The sequence below is a fragment of the Hyaena hyaena genome, unplaced genomic scaffold, assembly GCF_003009895.1.
Source record: "Hyaena hyaena isolate Hyena2069 unplaced genomic scaffold, ASM300989v1 scaffold_13, whole genome shotgun sequence".
NCBI lineage: Eukaryota > Metazoa > Chordata > Mammalia > Carnivora > Hyaenidae > Hyaena > Hyaena hyaena.
Window position 1 is genome coordinate 4,802,961 of NW_024080645.1, and position 20,399 is coordinate 4,823,359.

General features: G+C 41.5%; 1 protein-coding gene across 1 annotated transcript in view; it reads left to right on the forward strand.

Moving 5' to 3' along the window:
- The window catches only part of ADAMTSL3 (ADAMTS like 3), a 293,055-nt gene that overhangs the window by 196,755 nt on the left and 75,901 nt on the right, over window positions 1-20,399 (forward strand). Inside the window, exons 16-18 of the mRNA XM_039216731.1 lie at window positions 19-148; window positions 18,818-19,010; window positions 19,089-19,268. Coding sequence (XP_039072662.1) covers window positions 19-148; window positions 18,818-19,010; window positions 19,089-19,268 — 503 coding nt within the window. The remainder of the gene's footprint in view (window positions 1-18; window positions 149-18,817; window positions 19,011-19,088; window positions 19,269-20,399) is intronic.

The following is a 20,399-nucleotide window of genomic DNA, read 5'->3' on the forward strand; positions in this document are numbered from 1 at the left end:
TCTCTTCCCACCGTCCAGGTCATCAGGAAGCCATAGCCGTGTGCTTACACACCCAGACCCAGCAGACAGTGAGTGACACCTTGTGTGATACGGTCCACCGCCCTCCAGCGATGAGCCAGGCTTGCAACACGGAGCCCTGCCCACCCAGGTACGTGCGCAGATGCCGCTGTGTTGAGCAGGAGACCCCGTCAGCCCGGCTCTTGGGAGTGAACATCAGCTGCCTGATGCTGGCAAAGCCACGGGGTCCACGGTTTTGTGCTGTTTTTCCTCACTGTCTCCTCGAGGTACATCTTTGCCCGAGGCCGCGTCAAAGAGCACAGGATCAGAGGTAGAGTCAGCACCCGGGACACGGTGGGTGCACACTCTGTATTTGTTGAAGGACTGAGTGATCTCCTACTTGTTACCTAGAATTGACACCGTGTTGGTTAGTATCCTTCCCGCTGACTTGCCTTAGAGCTCAGATTGTGGGACGTAATCTCACAGGCCCCAGAGAATATGTGAGGTTGTCTTATTTTTTGTGTCCGTGGTCTGGAGGGTTGACCCTAAAAGCGAATCTTCTTCCTTGCTTAAGTCCTTAGAGGATTCTGGCGAGTTTTTTTTGGAAGGGAGGGTAGATTTCCCTCCTGTTGCCCTGTCCCCACGTGTCACTGGCCACAGAACATTTTGACTTAGCGTCATTGGTTTCTCACATAAGAGCTTCCAGAATCCAACCCCCAATTTCTTTCTTCTCTCCTATCCCTTTGTTGTGTCGGTCCTGCTTCCACGCTAAGAATCAGTTGCCCAAAATATCTATATTTTAGACAACAAAATAGGAATAAGAATAATATCTTATTCCTAGTCAGCTCCCTCCCTCTTTGCCAGATTCTTTGAACCACCTCCTGGCGACACGTCATCCATCTGACAAAGCACCTTTACCCCTGAAGTCAAGTTTGCTACGACTAGGTTTCTAGGTAACTATGAAGGTCATTGTCCATACTGGCTGGGCTAAGGACAGGGTATTTTATGTTTATTCAGGAAATAAGTCTGATTCTGGAATTCTCTTGACCCTTCTCATTTTGATCCATGGAATGTGTTGGCTAGGATGTTGCCTTGATGGTCGGAGGGTGACGGGGGGTGGGGGTGGGATAAGCCAGTCCACCCTAGGAACCCAGCCCTCCCCATCCTGCAGATGGGCCCTTTCCTTCCAAGTCTGCTTCTCCAGCTGGCACGGTCTCAGGCAGAGGCCTGCCCCAGTGTGCGCTTCATCTTTGGGGAGAACACCCCTGCAAGGAGCCAGGCACAGTGTTCTACCCCCATTACCATATTTCTGACTTCTGTTGTAGGCTGAGGAAATACCAGGCCCTTCCTGACTTGTGTTCGAGCTATCTTGCTGTGAAGCAGTTAGGACCTAGGCCCAGAAACAACACAGGGAAATCTGCTTCCCTGTACACCCCCTCCCCTGCCCCCGCCACTGGGTTTCCTGCATTCCAGAACAATCCAAGATTGCAGAAGAGACATACAGGAGGGGTTTTAGGAAGGTCTGCTCTAACTCCTGCTCAGGGCGCCCACCTTGTGAAGTGTGTCCAGAGCTTTCCGAGAGCCTTGAGCACGTGCTGATGTTCTGAGTGTATGTCTACTTGGTGTGCCCCTTTATAGTCAGAGAAATAGCACTTACGTTATTTGTATAAACTCTCAATCCAAATCACTCATCTAGGGTTCTCAATTGTTGGAGCCACTGACTCAGACAGTCTTGGAAAAGCCAGGATTTCTCTTTTCCATCCCTGACATGTCCATCTCCTGAGGCTCTCTCACTGGAAGCAGACGGCTACCTGTCTGACCCAGGGTAGGAGACAAGGGTAGACAGCGAGGGAGGGAGCGTAGTTTACTCTCCCCACATGTTTTCCCATGAGGGGTTGGAATCATGCGCGACCTCCCCTTTCTCTACACCAGCTCTCTTTCTGGAAAGAGGACTATAAACAAAATGGTTTGGAATTTACTAAACGGTGAGTGCAATTTGGCTAAGCACACAGTTCCATCATCATAAACAAAGAAGAGTTAAAAGAGGAAAATATGACCCCCCCAAAATCGGGAGTGTGCTCTGTTTCTAGTTTCAAATCTCATTCCACAGCAACATGAAGTCAGCCTTCGCCCAGTTGTGTCTTTTCTTCCCAGGCCCAGCCGTTGGCAAATGAGGACGTGGGCACAAGTGGACAGGTGGACAGTTAAACAGAAAATGGAAACAGGAGGGATTTGCACAGAACATGTGCTAGGGGGCTGAGGACGCTGCTGTATAAACCAGTTGTAAAATCAACCCTGTTCCCGATCTCACTCTGAAAGTGAGGACAGCCCTCGTGGGTCATCGTATAATTTTTTAGGAAAAGAAGTGAAAATACAAAACAATTCATTCTCTCTTCATTCTACAAATGAGCCCACCCAGTTTCAATCGCCACCTACATTAGGGTTCAGTGTCAGGTAAACGACTCGATTCCATACGTTTTAGTGTGACTTTTAAAGACTAAATCCAAATCAAACATTCCCCCACTGTTTATTCTATTTATCATAAAATTGGAGTTCCTTCTTAAAGCAGCCTCATATTAAGTGGCCTTTTCTGGTTTCATTTCTCCTCTGGTGACATGGACATGATTCGTGATGATTTATCTCATACCATCTCACAAACTTGTCCCTTCTGTTCTTAACTGCCCCTGCCCTAATTCACACGTATTTTGCATGAATTGCTCCAGTAGTTTCTACTTAAACTCCCACCTCTTGTGTTTTCTGCTCTGATCCACATGCACATGTATGACCTTGAAAGATCTTTCTAAACTGGTGACCGTGTGAAGCTCCCATGTAAGACCCTTCAGCAACTCTCCTTACCTGGGGATTAAAATCCACATTCTTTACTTTGGCAAATGCAGGAGTATCCCGGGGCTGCCTCAGACTAGGGGGCTTACTCAGCAGAGGTTTATTGTCTCAGTTCTGGAGGCCGGGGAGTCTGAGATCAAGGCTGGCAGGGGTGACCCCTTCTGAGGCTGGGAGGGACAACCTGGTCCAGGGCTCTCCCAGCTTGAGAGCCACCGGCGTCCCTGGTGTTCCTCGTTCTCCCCGATTTTCCATATTGTCGTCCTTCTGTTTGTCTCTGACAAATGTCCTCTTTTAATTAGGACAACACTCCTATTGGATCGGGGCCCATTCTAATGACGTCATCTAAGTTGATCATTGGCAAATACCCTATTTCCCAGTGAGGTCACATTTCCAGGTAGTAGGACTCAAAGCTTCAGCAACTTTTAGGGGGAAACAATTCAATCTGTAACAGGCTCTAAAGTCTTTCGTGACTATGGTTTTAGGTTTGAACCCCATCTCCTGACCACCCTCATTGCATGTGCGTGCACACACATGCACACGCATACACATGTACGTGTGTGCACGCACACAAACGTGCATGCGCACAGAGGAACTTTCTCAGCAGCCACAGTAAATTTTCACCATGACCCACACTCACGTTTATTCATGCCTTCGGACTTTTGCACATACCACGCCCACTGTCTGGAGCCCTTTTCTACCATGAAATAAGTTTATTCTCTCCCAGGAAAGTGATCACTCCTCACCGGTATAATGAAGTCCAACAGAATGTGAAATAGGACCCTCACCTGAGACCCTTGTTAGAGGGGAACTCTTAGTAGTGGAGAGAGGACTGGGGGTCGATCAGGGGCGTGGGGTAGTCCCCCAGCTCAAGCCCCTCCGGCAAGTTCAGAAGGTGCCTAGCCCTTTGGGCCTGGCTTCTCCATCTGAGTGGTGATGGAAGGTGCTGCCCACCAAGGTCCTTTCAATGCCAGCCTTTCACTGTTGAAAGGCTTTCAACAGTGCTTTCAAGTTGTCTTTTCCACTGTCATCTTCACAACTACGCCTCGTCTTTCTTCAGGGACCCTCGGGTCTACTCATGAGTAGTTGGAAATGCTCAGGGCTCATTTTAGTTTTAAGAACAACAGCCTTCCCTTGACCAGCCCGGGAGGTCACGGTGGGGTTGATTTGACCGGCCCGGGAGGCCACAACAGGGTTGAGCTCAGTCTGGAGTACTGCGCTTTCTTTGCTCGCCAAGCCAAAGCAGGATTTAGGAACAAGTCCGGACCTTGTTTCTTACGGCAGCCGAGGGAAGCATGCCGGTGTGGCGTGTGTGTGGCAGCACCTCTGTCCCCTCGTTGCTGCTCCTCAGCAAGAATGATGGCACGTTACCTTCTCCAGCAGCGTCTTGCCCACGCAGCTTCCAAGCTGGGAATAATAAAGCACACGATATGTCTTGGCCTCTTTGCAAAATTAAGAGTCTGTTTTTATGTGAAGGGAAACGCTCTTCCTCATTTCAAAATTGCAAATTTAATAAACTTTTCGAACGTTGAGAGTTATATTGGAAAAAGCCCAGCAGAGACAAAGGGTTGGTGCCAAAGTAAAGGTAAGTTTACAAAAATGTTTTAGGTTCTAGAAACCAGTGGTGTAGGAATAACAGGAACAGAGCATTGCATAATATTTTCCACACAAATATTTACTGACTCCAAGGGCAATAGCAGTAAAATATCACCCCAGGGTGGAACGTACCACTGAGATTGGGTTGGACGGTCCGTGGATCTTTATTTACCCAAAGGCAAATGCATTTGATGTATCAGGCTGGACTCTCTAAGGTGGGGTGTTGTGTGTTTATTTGCTCTTGGGAGGTTGCTCCCCCCGGCCTGTGCTATAACTGCCGAGTGTCTGCTATTTATGCAGTTTGCTTTTTCCAGGAGTGAGCCAGCAGCTTGTAGAAACATGCAAGGTTACATAATGGTCCCACTCATCTGAGGAAGGCTTTCTTCTCTGACAGCAGTCAGCGCTGCTAGGGAGGGAAGTCGGAAAGCAAGAGGCAAGAGCGACGTGTTCCTCTCCCTACTTGTCACCCAGTTCTTGACCATGAAAAGATTCTGTACTTAACCCATTGTCTGTGAAGAAGAAACTGTTACCCATTTCTTGAATAACAGAGCTTTCATTTCCAGTGCCTTGTGCCTCGAATGGATTATTCTAGTTACATATTTTCTTGAAAGATGAAAATCCGAAGTCACTCCAAATGAGTTATATTTCTAAGCTGAACTGATAGCAAAACAGTGTTCTTTTAATTACTCACCCATGTGGCTGAATTATCATCAAAATATGATGTATGTATCTACTGTTGGTGATTTTCCTCACCTCGAAAGCTACTGGAAATTTGTATCTAATTGACAGGTTTCCAATTAAGACGGTGTTTTAATTTTACATTCTGTTCCAAATACAGATTGATGATAGATGCTGTATAAGAACAGGGAAATTAAAGCAACACACCCAGGGCAAAGTCATGAAAAGAGCTATCCCAGGAAAGGGATGGAAGTGTGAAGTGATGAGTGGAAACAGACCTGTGGCTCTTAAGGGCTTGAGGCCCCAAAGCCGTTGGAGTACATGAGAATTCAGTTCCTATGGAGAGGAGGGGCTGAATACCTTCCTTCTGACTGATGAAAAAGGAGCCACATTCACCATGTCTTTGCAAATGGAAGCAGGAATAAGGTGCTGCCGATGACAACCGGAAGCCGTGGCGTATAGAGGCTCCATGCTTGGGGAGACGGAGAGACGCAAGGATACCCGCCCCCCGATCACGTGCTAGCTCAGCGATTGGATCTTCAGTGTCCTTACAGTGCTTGTGGCCATGTTGCCCACACAAGGCTTGGTTCTAGCCGGGAGATCCTGGAGGGCTACGTGGAGGCAAACAAAACTGTAGACAGAGAGGGTTAGGAGTCAGAAGGATAAAGGGAGATGAGGGAAGAGAAACCTTCCTCCATACTGAAGCTGCAAAAGGCAATTCCAAAGCACATGAAGAAACTTAATGCTGATGAAGATAGTCAACAGTCAGCGGTTGAAAGGTGAATTCACTCCAGATGAAATCAGAATACCAGAACAACCTGAAAAAGACTTTATGTATTACTGAGATCTTTGGTGATATAAATTAGTAAGTAACATCCATGTGACGAACAGGAAATTTGAAATAGACATAGGCAGAAATGTAGTAAGAATAGGTGAGTTTTATAAAGAACCAATTAGAGGGGTGTCTGGCTGGCTCAGTTGGTTAAGCGGCTAACTTTGGCTAGGGTCATAATCTCTCAGTAAGTGAGTTAGAGCTCCACATTTATCTATGCTGACATCTCAGAGCCTGGAGCCTGCTTCAGATTCTGTCTCTCTCTCTCTCTCTCTCTCTGCCCCTCCCCTCCTTTGCGCTCTCTCTCTCTCTGTCTCTCTCTCTCTCTCTCAAAAATAAATAAACATTAAAGAAAAACCAATTAGACAACTTAGAATTTTTTTAAGCTTTCTTATTTATTTTGAGAAAGAGAGCATGAGCAGCAGAGAGGCAGAGAGAGGGAGAGAGAGAATCCCAAGCAGGCTCCATGCAGTCAGCACAGACCCCCACATGGGGCTCAATTTCACAAACTGTGAGATCATGACCTGAGCTGAAATCAAGAGTCAGAACACTTAACTGACTGAGCCACCCAGGTGCCCCAATAACTTAGAAAATTTAAAAGCCAGTGAAAATTACGTAGACTATAGGCAATTGAAGAAAGAAGTGGTGACTTGAAAGTAATGTTGAAGAGCAAATGAATGAAAGCACAGAAACTTGAAGATTTGGGGGAAAGAGGAAAAAGTTAAGAAGTCTGGAGGTAATGGCAGAGAAGCAAGATATTCAATACACTGTTTACTAAACTTTAAGAAAAAAATATCTACTTATCAAGAAAAACAAGTGAAAATAAATTCTCACTTAGATATATAATAGCAAAGCTGCAGAAAATCATGGTGATAAGAAAATCCTAAGAACTATAAGACATAAAAGACATCAAACAACTTATTAGCAACTGGAGTTCCCAAAAAACAAAAGAATAGTATCTTTAGACTGCTGCTGGAGAATCATGATCGGCCTAGAGCCAAGCTGGCTAAAATATTGTTTCAAGTATGTGAATATGAATGTCTTTTTATAGCCAATTGATGGGCGACATATACTGAAAGCCCTTCTGCTAAAAGACTCTAAATACTCAGTAATTATGCAAAAAAGTAACTCTAATCTAAAACTAAGCCTGTAAGAAAGTAAGATAAGCCCCCAAAAGCAAACAAATAACCCAAAAACTAGAGCATGAGGGAACCTGCATGGCTCAGTTGATTAAGCATCCGACTCTTGGTTTGGCTCAGGTCATGATCTCATGGTTCATGAGATTGAAGCCCACATGAGGCTCTGAGCTGACAGTGTGGAGCCTGTTTTGGATTCTCTCTCTCCCTCTGCCCCTCCCCTATACTAAGAAAAAATTAAAAAGCACTTCCTGTATTATGCTAAGTGAAAGAAGACAGATATAGACAAATACTGCTTGATCTCACTTATATGCAGAATCTAAAATAGTCACACCTACAGAAGCAGAGAGTAGAATGATGGCTCTTAGGGGCTAGGAGGAGGGGAAGTGGGAGGTAATGGTCAAAGGGTGCAAAGTAGCAGGTATGCAAGATGAATAGGTTCTGGAGATCTCCTGTACAGCATAGTGCTTATAGCTAACAATATTGTATACTTCACATTTGGCAAGGGAGTAGATCTTATGTTAAGTGTTCTTTCCACACCCAGGATAGTAATAATGGTAATGATGATGATAAGAAGAATAAGACTGGAAGGAAACTTTGGAGAGAATGGATAGGTCTTTGGCCTTGATGGTGGTAACGGTTCCACAGGTGTATACTTATTCCCAAACTCATTCAGTTGTATACATTTAATATGTACAACTGTTTACATGTCAGTCATACTTCAATAAAGTGGGTTAAAAAAGACTTCCCTGAGAATTTAAAACCACAAGTAATCCTTTATGTAGGAGTGAGGTTCATATTCACTCTCACTGTGTGATCCTGAAAATTCACATTACTCTTGACAGAGTTAATGCATACCATTTGTGGAGGAATGCGTCTTCTCCTGTGAACTTAAAATTCCCACAAAGACCTAATTAATGAACTCCTAACAACAAAAATAAACCAAAAAAAAAAAAAAAAAAACTCATGAAGAAACTGTGTATAAGAATCAGTGGGGGAGAAAAAAACAAATCACATATACAGAGCCTCAGATACTGAATTTATCAGGTACAAATATAAAGTAGATTTGCTTAAATATTTAAAGATATAAAACAGGAAATTGAAAACGTAAGGTAGGGATAACAAACTATCAAAAATACATGGATGGAAGATTTTTTAAAAACAACAACAAATATTAGGTTGAACTGTATGAAATTTCCAATTTTATCAATCAAAAATGGTACAGATTTGGCCATTTCATCTGGTTAAACCTAACAGAATATCTGGATGTTAAAAACATAATCATTGACATTTAAAAGTTATAGACTGGGGTAAACAGGTGAACTGGAAGAAATATCTGAAGAAATCACCCAGAATAAAGCACAGAGAGCAAATTAGGTATGTAAAACACACACTAGAGGTAAGAGATTCAGAAGGAGTATTGAGAGGTTATAAAATATATCTAAATGGAGCTGAAGAAAAAAACAAGTAATATTCAAAGAAATGTCTGATAATATTTCAGAATTAATGAAAAAGATAAATCCTAGAATCTAGAGCCGCAGCAAATCCCAAGCAGGAAAAATAAGAAATAAATAGACACATGATAGAGAATTCCAAAGACAAAGAAAATATCTCAAAAGCAACCAAAGGGAAAAGATCTGAAAGAGAAACAATAGCAACAAAAATTAACAGTTTTCTTCTCATTGGAAATAATGGAATATTATCTTCAAATCATTCAAAGAAAGTAACTCTTAACCTAGCATTGAATACTTTGTGAAACCATATTTTCAGGTTGCGTTCGTTTCTCTGTATGTACCATGGCTCAGCAAACTAAAGCCTTATAGGTTATGTGGAGATCAAATGAGTTAACATATGCAAATTACTTACAAAAGAGGTTGGCACATAGTAAATGATCAATAAGTGTTAACTACGATTATGTTCGACATTCTAGGTGAACAAAACCAGACTTTAATATCAGCAAACTCTCACTAAAGAGAATTTTAAAAGAGCATATTCTTTAAGCAGGAAACTGATCCTGGAAGAAAGATACAAGAATACAGGAGCGAATGAAGAGCAAAGCACATTGTAAAGACAGTTAATCTAAAAGAAAGTTCCTGACAATGCTAATCAATAATATCTGATTTATGGGTTTGAAAAAAGAAATATATATTAGACAACAAAGCCTGATAAAATTTAGGAGGAGGTGATGATTAGAATCTTTAGGCCCCTTGGATTATTTGTGAAATGAAAATGATTTTGATTAACTCTAGACTTGTTAAATTAAATGGATCCTTTAAAATTCCAAGGGTAACTCTAAAAATGGAAGATAGCAGGGGCACCTGGGTGGCTCAGTCGGGTAGGCATCAGACTTCAGCTCAGGTCATGATCTCACGGTTCGTGGGTTGGAGCTCCGCATCGGTCTCTGTGCTGACAGATGGCTCAGAGCCTGGAGCCTGCTTCTGATTCTGTCTCCCTCTCTCTCTGACCCTCCCCTGCTCATGTTGTCTCTCTCTCTCTCTCTCTCTCAGAAATAATTTTTTTTTTAAAATGGAAGATAGCAGAGGAGAAAATAGAATTAAAAAAATAATAAACTCAGTTAATACCCACATGAAATATAATAAGAAATATGGAAAAGTTGAGGAAAACAGAATTCTATATAAAAAGTAAGAAAAAAGTTCAAGATTGCTGGGAAGTCTTGTAATCTTGATCAAGAAAAAGATGGAGATACCAAATAACTCTAGACTTTGTTCTTAACATTCATAATGATGTGTATGTTAAAAATTCAAGTGTAAATGCTAATTGAATATATATATTTATTGTTTTTTTTGCACATTTGTAAAATTTTTTAAAAATCTAAAACTTCTTTATTAATGAAGGCTCTTCTAAGCAAGCAGTATAAATTAATTCTGGCTGACTTAAGCTGAAAACAGTATTACTGGAGAGATGTTAAGTGGTCAACAAGAATAACAGAAAGACTGGAGAATGAAGTTCATAGAAGTGGTGAGAATTAACAGAAGTTAGACTGAAGGAAAACACAGCTTAGATCCTATCAGAGGTTGTGTCTGTTGTTAGGTATTGCTGTTGGGTACTTGTGGCCATTACCATCACTAGACATTTCACAGTGATCTATCCAGTATTGCCCTAGCACCATATACCTACTCATTGGAGTCTATTGTTGGTCACATCGAACTTTATGATTTTGTAGATCAGGTAATGTCTACTTCATGATAAGCAGCTCAAGCCACATGCTTATCTGTTGGATCATGGTCAGATGTTCCACCACAGTGAGGCTTTTAGTCTCTAAAACGGCCCAGGAGTAGGCAGGATCTGTTTCTTAAAAGAAACTTTGCTATTTTATAAAAAAGTAAAATTTAAGTTATATAAACTATATGTCAGTTAAGCTGTTCTAAAGAAAAGGGGAGCATGAAGCATTTAATACTTTACTATGGTTGCATTTTCATTTTTGTTTTCTCTGGAGTTCATAATTGCCTTAGTGTTGTTTTTGTTTGTTTGTTTGTTTGTTTGTTTCCTTAGTTCCTATGATCCCATCATTAATTTATTCTCAAAATATCCTACAAGGCTTAACTGTCCTCTCAGTACATCCAAATACATCACATATTCTATTTCATGATTTTCTTGGGGATATCCCTCTCGTAGCACTTCCTCTTCCTGCTCCAAATTGGACTGGTTGCTCCTTCCTGAACAGCTTTTGTCTTCTTTCACTTGCATCTTGAGGATTCCTTGCATCTCTCTTACAGTGGATTCTTTGTTTTCCACATTTCATATTCCATGCTTCCCTCTTTCTTAGGCTGTTCACTATTTTTTGTTGGAGCACATAAGTCCAGGAGATTCCCAAGAAATCTAGGGTTAAATTTTTTGCTCTTGGATATCTGGAAATGTTTTATTACACCTTATTTTTTAAAATATTTATGCCTTTATTTTATTTTGAGAGACAGAGACAGAGAGCAAGCGGGGGAGGGACAGAGAGAGAGGGAGACACAGAATCTGAAGCAGGCTCCAGACTCTGAGCTGTCAGCACAGATCCCGACACGGGGCTCGAACCCACAGACTGTGAGATCATGACCTGAGCCGAAGTCAGACGCTTAACCGACTGAGCCACCCAGGTGCCCCGACACTTTAATATTTTGGCTGAGTATAGATTTCAAAGTTGCATATCATTTTCTCTCAAAAAATTTTTTTTGAGACAGAGAGAGAGCGAGCACATGTGTGTGAACAAGTAGGGGAGGGGCAGAGAGAGAGAGAGAGAGAGAGAGAAGCCCAAGCAGTTTCCATGCCCAGCACTGAGCCTGACTCGAGGCTGGATTCCAGGACCCTGAGATCATGACCTGAGCTAAAATCCAGAGTTGGATGCTCAACTGACTGAGCCATCCAGGTGCCCCCTCCCACATTTTTTTGAAGCGTTGCTCCATTCACTGAATTCTAACGTCCAGTGCTGCTGTTGAGAACTACTTTGCTACTTAGATCCCTCATCTTCTGTACAGACCTGTTTTATTTCCTCTGGAAGTCAATGGAACATTGTCATATGCTTTGGTGTAGCTCATTGTTATCCTTTGCGCTGGGAAATTGAGAGGGGCTTACAACCCCAATACTTCTTTCCATTTTGGGAAATTTTCTTGAGTTATTCTTTTCTTCTGCTTTTTATTTTTATTTTTTTAAATGGTTTATTGTCAAGTTGGCTTCTATATAACACTCAGTGCTCATCCCCACAAGTGCCCTCCTCCTTGCCCATCACCCCCTTCCCCTTCTTCCCCACCCCCATCTGCCCTCAGTTCTCAGCATTCAAGAGTCTCTCATGGTTTGCCTCCCTCCCTCTCCCCAACTATTTACCCCCTTCTTCTCCCCCACGGTCCTCTGTTAAGTTCCTCCTAATCCTCCTATATGTGCAAACATATGGTATCTGTCCTCTGCCTGACTTATTTCACTCAGCCTAACACCCTCAAGGTCCATCCATGTTGCTACACGTGGCCAGATTTCATTCTTTCTCATTGCCATGTAGTAGTCCATCCTATAGATAAACCACATCTTGATCCATTCGTCCGCTGATGGACACTTAGGCTCTTTCCATGTTTTGGCTATTGTTGAGAGTGCTGCTATGAACATTGGGGTACATGGGCCCCTATGCATCAGCGCTCCTGTGTCCCTTGGATAAATTCCTAGCAGTGCTATTGCTGTATCATCGGGGAGTTCTATTGTGAATTTTTTGAGGAACCTCCACACTGTTTTCCAGAGGGGTTGCACCAGCTTACATTCCCACCAGCAGTGTAGGAGAGGGTGCCCTTTTCTCCACATCCTCGCCAGCATCTAGAGTCTCCTGATTTGTTCATTTTAGCCACTCTGACTGGCATGAGGTGGTATCTCAGTGTGGTTCTGATTTGTATTTCCCTGATGAGGAGGGATGCTGAGCATCGTTTCATGTGTCTGTTGGCCATCTGGATGTCCTCTTTGGAGACGTGTCTGTTCATATCTTCTGCCCATTTGTTCACTGGATTGTTTGTTTTTCAGGTGTGGACTATGGTGAGGTGAGTTCCTTATAGATTTTGGATACTAGCCCTTTATCTGATATGTCATTTGCAACTATCTTTTCCCATTCTGTCGGTTGCCTAGTAGTTTTATGGATTGTTTCCTTTGCTGTGCAGAAGCTTTTAATCTTGATGAGGTCCCAATAGTTCATTTTTGCTCTTGATTCCCTTGCCTTTGGGGATGTGTCAAGTAAGAAATTGCTGCGGTGGAGGTCAAGGAAGTTGTTTCCTGCTTTCTCCTCTAGGGTTTTCATGGTTTCCTGTCTCACGTTCAGGTCCTTTATCCATTTTGAGTGTATTTTTGTGCATGGTGTGAGAAAATGATCTAGTTTCATTCTTCTGCATGTTGCTGTCCAGTTCTCCCAGCACCGTCTGTTAAAAAGGCTGTCTTTTTTCCATTGGATACTCTTTCCCGCTTTGTCAAAGATTAGTTGGTGGTACACTTTTGGGTCCAAATCTGAGTTCTTTCTTCTATTCCATTGGTCTATGTGTCTGTTTTTGTGCCAATACCATACTGTCTCGATGATGACAGCTTTGTAGTAGAGGCTAAAGTCTGGGATGGTGATGCCTTCCGTTTTGGTTTTCTTCTTCAATATTACTTTGGCTATTTGGGGTCTTTTGTGGTTCCATACAAATTTTAGGATAGTTCTAGTTTTGAGAAGAATGCTGGTGCAATTTTGATTTGGATTGCATTCAATGTGTAGATTGCTTTGGGTAGTAATGACATTTTAACTATATTCTTCTAATCCATCAGCATGGAATGCTTTTCCATTTCTTTGTGTCTTCTTCAATTTCCTTCATAAGTTTTCTATAGTTTTCATCATACAGACAAGCTATTCGAAAAAATAGAAATCTTCTGCTTTTTAAATGAACCTCCCATTGTATAATGTTGGACTTTCTGAACTGACCCAATTTTGCATTTATTTCTACTTTTTGAGAGGTATCTTTACTTCTATTTTTCAACTGATTGGTTACATTTTTATTTAGTTATTTTTAATATACACAAGTCTTTTTTGGCTCTCTGTAGGTTCCTGGTAGCTTTATTAAATAACATCTTGTTTTCATTTCACGAATACAATATCTTTTGTTTCTTGAGAATATGAATTATGAAGTTTTAATTTTCTATTAGTTTTGGTTTCTTCTGTCCCTTGCATTGTGTCTGTTTTCTCCCATATGCCTTTTTTTGTTCATTTTCTCTTAGATGTTTTCATTGAATATTTTATGTTCCTTGACCACTCATTTAAGTATGATGTATCAAAAAGCAGATCGGGAGCCCTGTGTATGTGGACAGAATTTGTTGAGTGGTAGGTCTAACTTTAGAATGATCTGGAAGGGTTGTTTCATAGGGAGACCTTCTGAATTTGATTTTTTCTGTCAAGCTAGTTAACGTTTCTAGTGAAGATTTCTCTAGCCTTTTGTCTACATGGGAAAAAGATACAAGTCTGACTGGAAGTATTTTCTCTGAGCCAAGTGAGAGAAGAAGTCTGATGGTTTCACCCGACAATACATAGACCCTCACTTATTCCCCATTCTTAGTACGGTCCCCCACATTTTGCTCTTCCTCGCGTCCTTAAGTAATCCCTCGATCTTCTGTTGGGTGCGTGAGAATGAATCTCCTTCATACCTCAGACGTGCAAAAGGATTTCACGTTTATATAGACTTCCAGTGAATCTATTTTAGCTTCATCTACGCCCCACTTTTAGAAATGTGTTGTGTCTCATCTTCTCACAGCTTCTTGCTTTTGGACTTTCCCACGAATACCAGCTTAGTTTTCAGATTTCTCCAGGCTGTTAAGTTAAACATCACTTTCCATCTTCTCTCCAGCTTACAAAATGTTTCAAATGCATCTCTGACAGTCTGTTTGTCTTTGTGGTTATGCGCCTTTGTTTGATACCACTTTTATCTCATTGCTCTCTTTTTAATGGGTATTTTGGGGGGATGTGGGTGGAAGGAAAGAGAAGTAAGCATATGCAATCAGTCTGCTATTTCCTGGATCATTAATAGCCCATAAGAATAAAAAATCCGACATAGTTATATTAAAGTTTTTTCAGTTACTATAAAGTGAGTATTATATTAAAACCAAGTGTGGAAAGTAGTACATGCTATACAAGTAGTGCTATTGTTATTTCTATTTCTTTAGGGGAGAATTCTGTCATCTGTTGAGTGTGTTTGCTCTCCTTCATGTCATTAATTTTTTTTTCTCCTTGGATCTTTTGGTTTGCAAGTTCATATTGAGTGGGAGTTATGTGTTCCTCTCTGGGGTTTTTGGCTTACCTGAATAAATCTCTCTCCCCAAGATCCTCAGATCAGACCTAGGTCTCATAGAGCTTCCTTTAGGCTCTCATCCCACGTGAAATTTTGCAGAACCCCTCCCAGATTATATGATAGTTTGGCTCAATAACCAGGCTCCAGGTTATTTCCGTTGTTTTAGGTGATCCCAGACAGCTAATCAATTTCAACCACACACAGAGGCTACTTTTCTCTAGCCGTCAGTTATGGGTCAGGGAGTCCTGCCCACTGTGTTTCTAGAAATGAGCCTAGGTTTCGTCACTGCCCTCACTATGGTGCCAGTTGTTTACTTTCCCTGTAGAAATTGAACTCCCGGCTATCATGGCAAGTTTCCAATGCTGGCATCCAATAAGCCTGGATAACTTTAGTCCACTTTAGCACTGTGTTTCCATCTTATTTCTGGTTTTACTGAGATGTTTCTTTTCTGTGGGAAATTAGCTTTACCCTTATGTCTTTCATTAACTGTTACTGCCATTTTTTTTTTTTTTGAAACAGAGAGGAATGCAGATATCTTGCTCTGTTTCCCTCCACTCCCCCCACCACTACCACTTGCTTTTTTGGATGCACTTATTCAGATTAAGAAAGTTCTCAATCATGAATATTTGTTGAAATTATCAATTGTTTTTCTGCCTCTATTGAAATAATCACATGATTTCTCTCCTATGTTTTGTTAATATCAAAAACACTGATTGATTTTCCAAGGTTGAAGCAACTTTGCCTTCTAGGAATAATCCCCACTTGGTCTTGATATAATATATATTTTGTTATATATCACTTCATTGGTAAAATTTTTTTTAGGATTTTTACATCTGTGTTTATGAATGACATTGACCTAAATTAGTTGGGAAGTTTTCCCTCTTTTTCTCTTTTCTGGAGAATTTATATAAGGTTGGAATTATTTATGCATTAAATGTTTAGTAGAATTTCACCAAGGAAGCTGACACTTGAGTTTATTTTTTAAGTATTTTAAATTACAAATTTAATTTAATAGATATAGAACTATTCAGATTTCTGTCCATTTATATGTTAGTTTTGATAACAAACAAATATTTTAGGAGTATTTTCAGTCTATGTAAAATTTTAAGTTTATTGACATATAGTATTTTTCATTACACACTTCTTATACTCTTTATTTTCATTCATTTAATGTTTATTTTTGAGAGAGAAATAGAGAGGGGGGAGGGAGGAGATCTGAAGCAAGCTCTGCACTGTTAATGCAGAGCCCAATATGATAAAGATATGATCTCATGAGATCATGACCTGAGCTGAAGTCAGACAGTTTATCAACTGAGCCACCCGGGTGCCCTGTACTCTTTGTTTTTAATATCTTTGAGATCCCCTCTTAAATTCCTGATGTTGGTAATTTATGGTTTATCTTTTTTGTTCTTCATAAATCACCATGAGTTTATCAATTTTATTAGTCTTTTAAGGGGTAGCTTTTGTTTTCTGGTCCATTCATATCTGTTCTCATGTATTTTGTACCTCTCTTCTACTTTTCTTTTTTTTTTTTTTTGGTTTACTATTCTTTTTTTAACTTCTTGAAATGGATACTTAGATTATGAGGTTAAGCCTTCCTTTTTAATATATTTATTTAAGGATATTGATTTTCTTCTCATCACAGCTTTAGCTGCATTCTACAGATTCTGGCACTTCATATTTTTAGTAGCATGCATTTAAAAAATACTCTCTAATTTCCATTATGATTTCTTCTTTGATCCATGAGTAATTTAGATGATTACTGCATAACTTCTAAATATTTGGGGATTGTCTAATATAGTTCCACTGTGGCCTAAAACATACGATATTAATCAGCTCAAGTGTGATAACAAAATGGCATAGATTGGGTAAATTAAGTAACAAAATTTTTTTTCTCACAGTTCTGGAGGCTAGAAACTCTAAGATCAAGGTGCTGGCAAGGGCACAGTTCTGATGAGAGCTCTCCTCCTGGCTTGAAGACAGCTGCCTTCTTTCTGTGTCCTCCTATTAGAGAGAATGAGAGAGAGAGAGAGAGAGTGCTTTCATTTCTCCTCTGATAAGGCCACTAATCCCATCATGAGGGTCCCACCTTCATGACCTCATCTAACTCTAACTCCTGAAGTCACAGTCTCCAACTACCATCACAGTAGAGTTGAGGACTTCAAATAATAATTTGGGGAGAGATACAACCATTCAATCCATAGTATGTACTGTTAGTATTTTAATCCTTTGATTAACTTCTGTTTTGCTTGGGATTTCTTCTTCTCTTTTATTTAGGATTTAGAATATGTCATTACATGTAAAACTTTTTTTCTTTATGTATATTTGTCAGATTTTGTGCTCAAGGTTTTCCCTAGCTTCATGATGCACTAAAATATTTTAATCTTTTTTTACTTTGGAACTTTTAAAATAACATGGAAATTCTCCTGTTTCTTGAAAATTTGTAGGAACTCAACCACAAAATAACAGTATCTAGTCCCTACCTTGAATAAAACTTTTGTAATTTCCCAAAAAGTTATCTATGTCATCAAGGTTTTGAAATGTGTCACTAAATTTTCTATATTATGTAAAGTTTGCCTTCTCGATATACCAGGGGCTTAGTGAAGTATTTTATAGCTTTTAAAATGTTTGATTCCTTATCCTTTTATTTTCCTTATATCTAAAAGCTGTACTTTATATATGTGTGTGCTTTTTTCAGTCTTCATACTTTTATGATTATTATATCTTCATTGTGAACTCTGCCTTCATAAATGAAGTTTTCATCTTTTTGTCCCATTGCATTTGTCTCAAATATTTTTCATTTTTTATTTTTCCTTTTATTTGCACAAGTAAAACATGTTGATTATAGAAGATTAGAAATCAGAAAAACTGAAAGTCACCCTTAGATAAACACTATTTTTTCAAAGAATTAACTTATTTTTTTTAACAATGAATTTTTATTTTAAGAAAAATCAGGGTGAAATACTGGCAAGAATAAAGAAAATAAAAATCCTATCCCTTAGACCTCATCACTGTTAACATTTTGATGTTATGTATGAATACACAGGTATTTAGTTTACCTTTTATTCTTAAACATTTAGATTGTCTCCTTCCATTTTATAAAATTTAATTTTTTTTTTTTGCTATTACAAACCACCTAGGAGCAGACATCCTTTTGTCAATTTTAAGTATTTTAAAATTGTTTCCTCATAGTATATCTATACTAGTTAAAAATTTGTATTCACTGCTAATTAAATATCCCCAAATGAAGATAAGTATAATGTACAATCATTCAGCCATCAGAATGGCAGACATGCCGTCCAGTGCTGGTGTGGGTGAAGGAAACCACGCACTCTCATATGCTTCTAGTGGGAGTGGGAATTGAGATTCAGGAGAATCTTCCTTGAATGCAGTTTAGAAATATGTATCAAAAGCAGCTGCCTTGGTTTTTCATTTTTACAGATGTTTCATGAGAAAACCTGATTTTTCCAAGATCTTATTGGAAAGGAATCCCATTATACATACATGTTGTAAATCCAAACCTAACAGAGAAGAATTTTCTTAGGGATATTCCAAATAATGAATCCAGGTGCCCCAAAAATTTCCTGAAGTGTGCTTTTAAGCATTTAAAATTTCTTTTGACACCCATATAAATCATGCTTGCCTTGGGGCTCTATTCAAAACAAAATCAAGATTCTATTATTGATATATGGTGGCACGTCAGACCGGGGAGAAACCTGCTTCTTTTGTCATCTGGGCCTTCCCAAATGGGTAAAAACCTTTGAACGCTTTTCTGGCATTTCTTGCCTTTGCATATTGTCTTTCTGTATTTTAGCCACATCTTTGGGTGGGGATAGCGTGGCACTCGGCTCTGCACACGGAGTGCAACATTGAGGCGTCCAGAGAAGGGCTTGAGGTCATCAGTGCTCAGACTGTTGCCCACGCCCATGGCCCTCCCTTGTGTTTTGGTGCAGGTGGCGCACAGGCTCTTGGGGGCCCTGCTCGGCGACCTGCGGCGTCGGGATCCAGACCCGTGAGGTGCACTGCCTGTCCCCGGGGGAGTCCCCGGCCCCTGCCGAAGAATGCAGGGACGAAAAGCCCCACGCTCTGCAAGCCTGCAATCAGTTTGACTGCCCTCCTAGCTGGCACATTGAAGAATGGCAGCAGGTAGGCAGGCCGGGGACCTCAGGGGCCACCACACCTGTGGCCATTCAGGCCCCGACCCACCTCCTTCCATCCTCTCAGTGTTCCCGGACCTGCGGCGGGGGCACTCAGATCCGAAGAGTCACCTGTCGGCAGCTTTTGACCGATGGCAGTTTCTTGAGTCTCTCGGATGAGTTGTGCCAAGGACCCAAGGCGTCTTCTCACAAGTCCTGCGCCCGAACAGACTGTCCTCCACATTTAGCCGTGGGAGACTGGTCGAAGGTGAGGGCCGTCCCCAACCTTCTAGTCTTTTGCTTTTTGCCCCCTTTCTTTTGTTTCAGTCTCTAAACATTTCCTCTGCAAGATTGTGGGGCATGCGAGTGGGGTGTGCGTCCTGGGGCCTCCAGTCGGGGTAGAGAGCCCATCCGACATCAGACTCCATCTCAACAGATAAGAAAGGGCAGTTACCGACCCGGCCGAGCTTCTCTGAGTCCTAACTTCAGTGCTGGCCACAAGGCCTGTTACTCTCCTTGGGTCATATGATCCCACAACGGCTCAGGAAGCCGACGCCACCTCCATTTCTGTTGACGAGAAAACATTCGGATAAAGTGACTTTCCCAAGGGTAGGGCTGGGATTCAAGTCCAAGTTTGTGTGACTCAAGGTTTGAACAAAGGGCGCACGCTCGGGGCTTCCGTGCGAGAGCGAGGGGTCTTGCTCCCGCCACACCCACGAAGGAGTCCCAGCTTTGTTGCCTAGAAACTGGGTGTCCGTGTTGAGTCTGCTCAAGCTGCCGGACCCCCACGTGCCTTTATTTAGATGCAATGGCTGCCGTGAGCTTAACCTGAGATATTAGGTCACTGGCAGAGTGGACCCTTCTCATCCTCCCGAGGGAAAGGGCGCATTCTTCTGGCACAGAGTGGGTTCATCGTACATCCGCCTGCTTGTTCTCCGGTTTGGTTTTGTTTGTTTTTTTTTAAATGTTTATTTATTTCTAGGAGACAGAGAGAGAGACAGCGCGAGCAGGGGAGGGTCAGAGAGAGAGGGAGTCACAGACTGAAACAGGCTCCAGGCTCTGAGCGGGCAGTCAGCACAGAGCCCGACGCGGGGCTCGAACCCACGAACCGCGAGATCATGACCTGAGTGAAAGTCGGACGCTCAACCGACTAAGCCACACAGGCGCCCCTCTCTGGTTTTGTATGTTTCTTGTTGTAATCGTCTAGCTCAATTAAGTGCCAGCATTCAAAAACTATCTTAATTGACAAGCTTCAGGTCATTGTCCTCATCCGGGACACTCCCAGTCATCGATGAGTGTTTCCCTAAACCCCCAGCGGGTGCTCAAGAGACAAACCCGTCCTTCCAAGGTCTGCAGTAGGAAGCCCAGGACCCGGCCACCACGCCCCGCTCACTCTGTC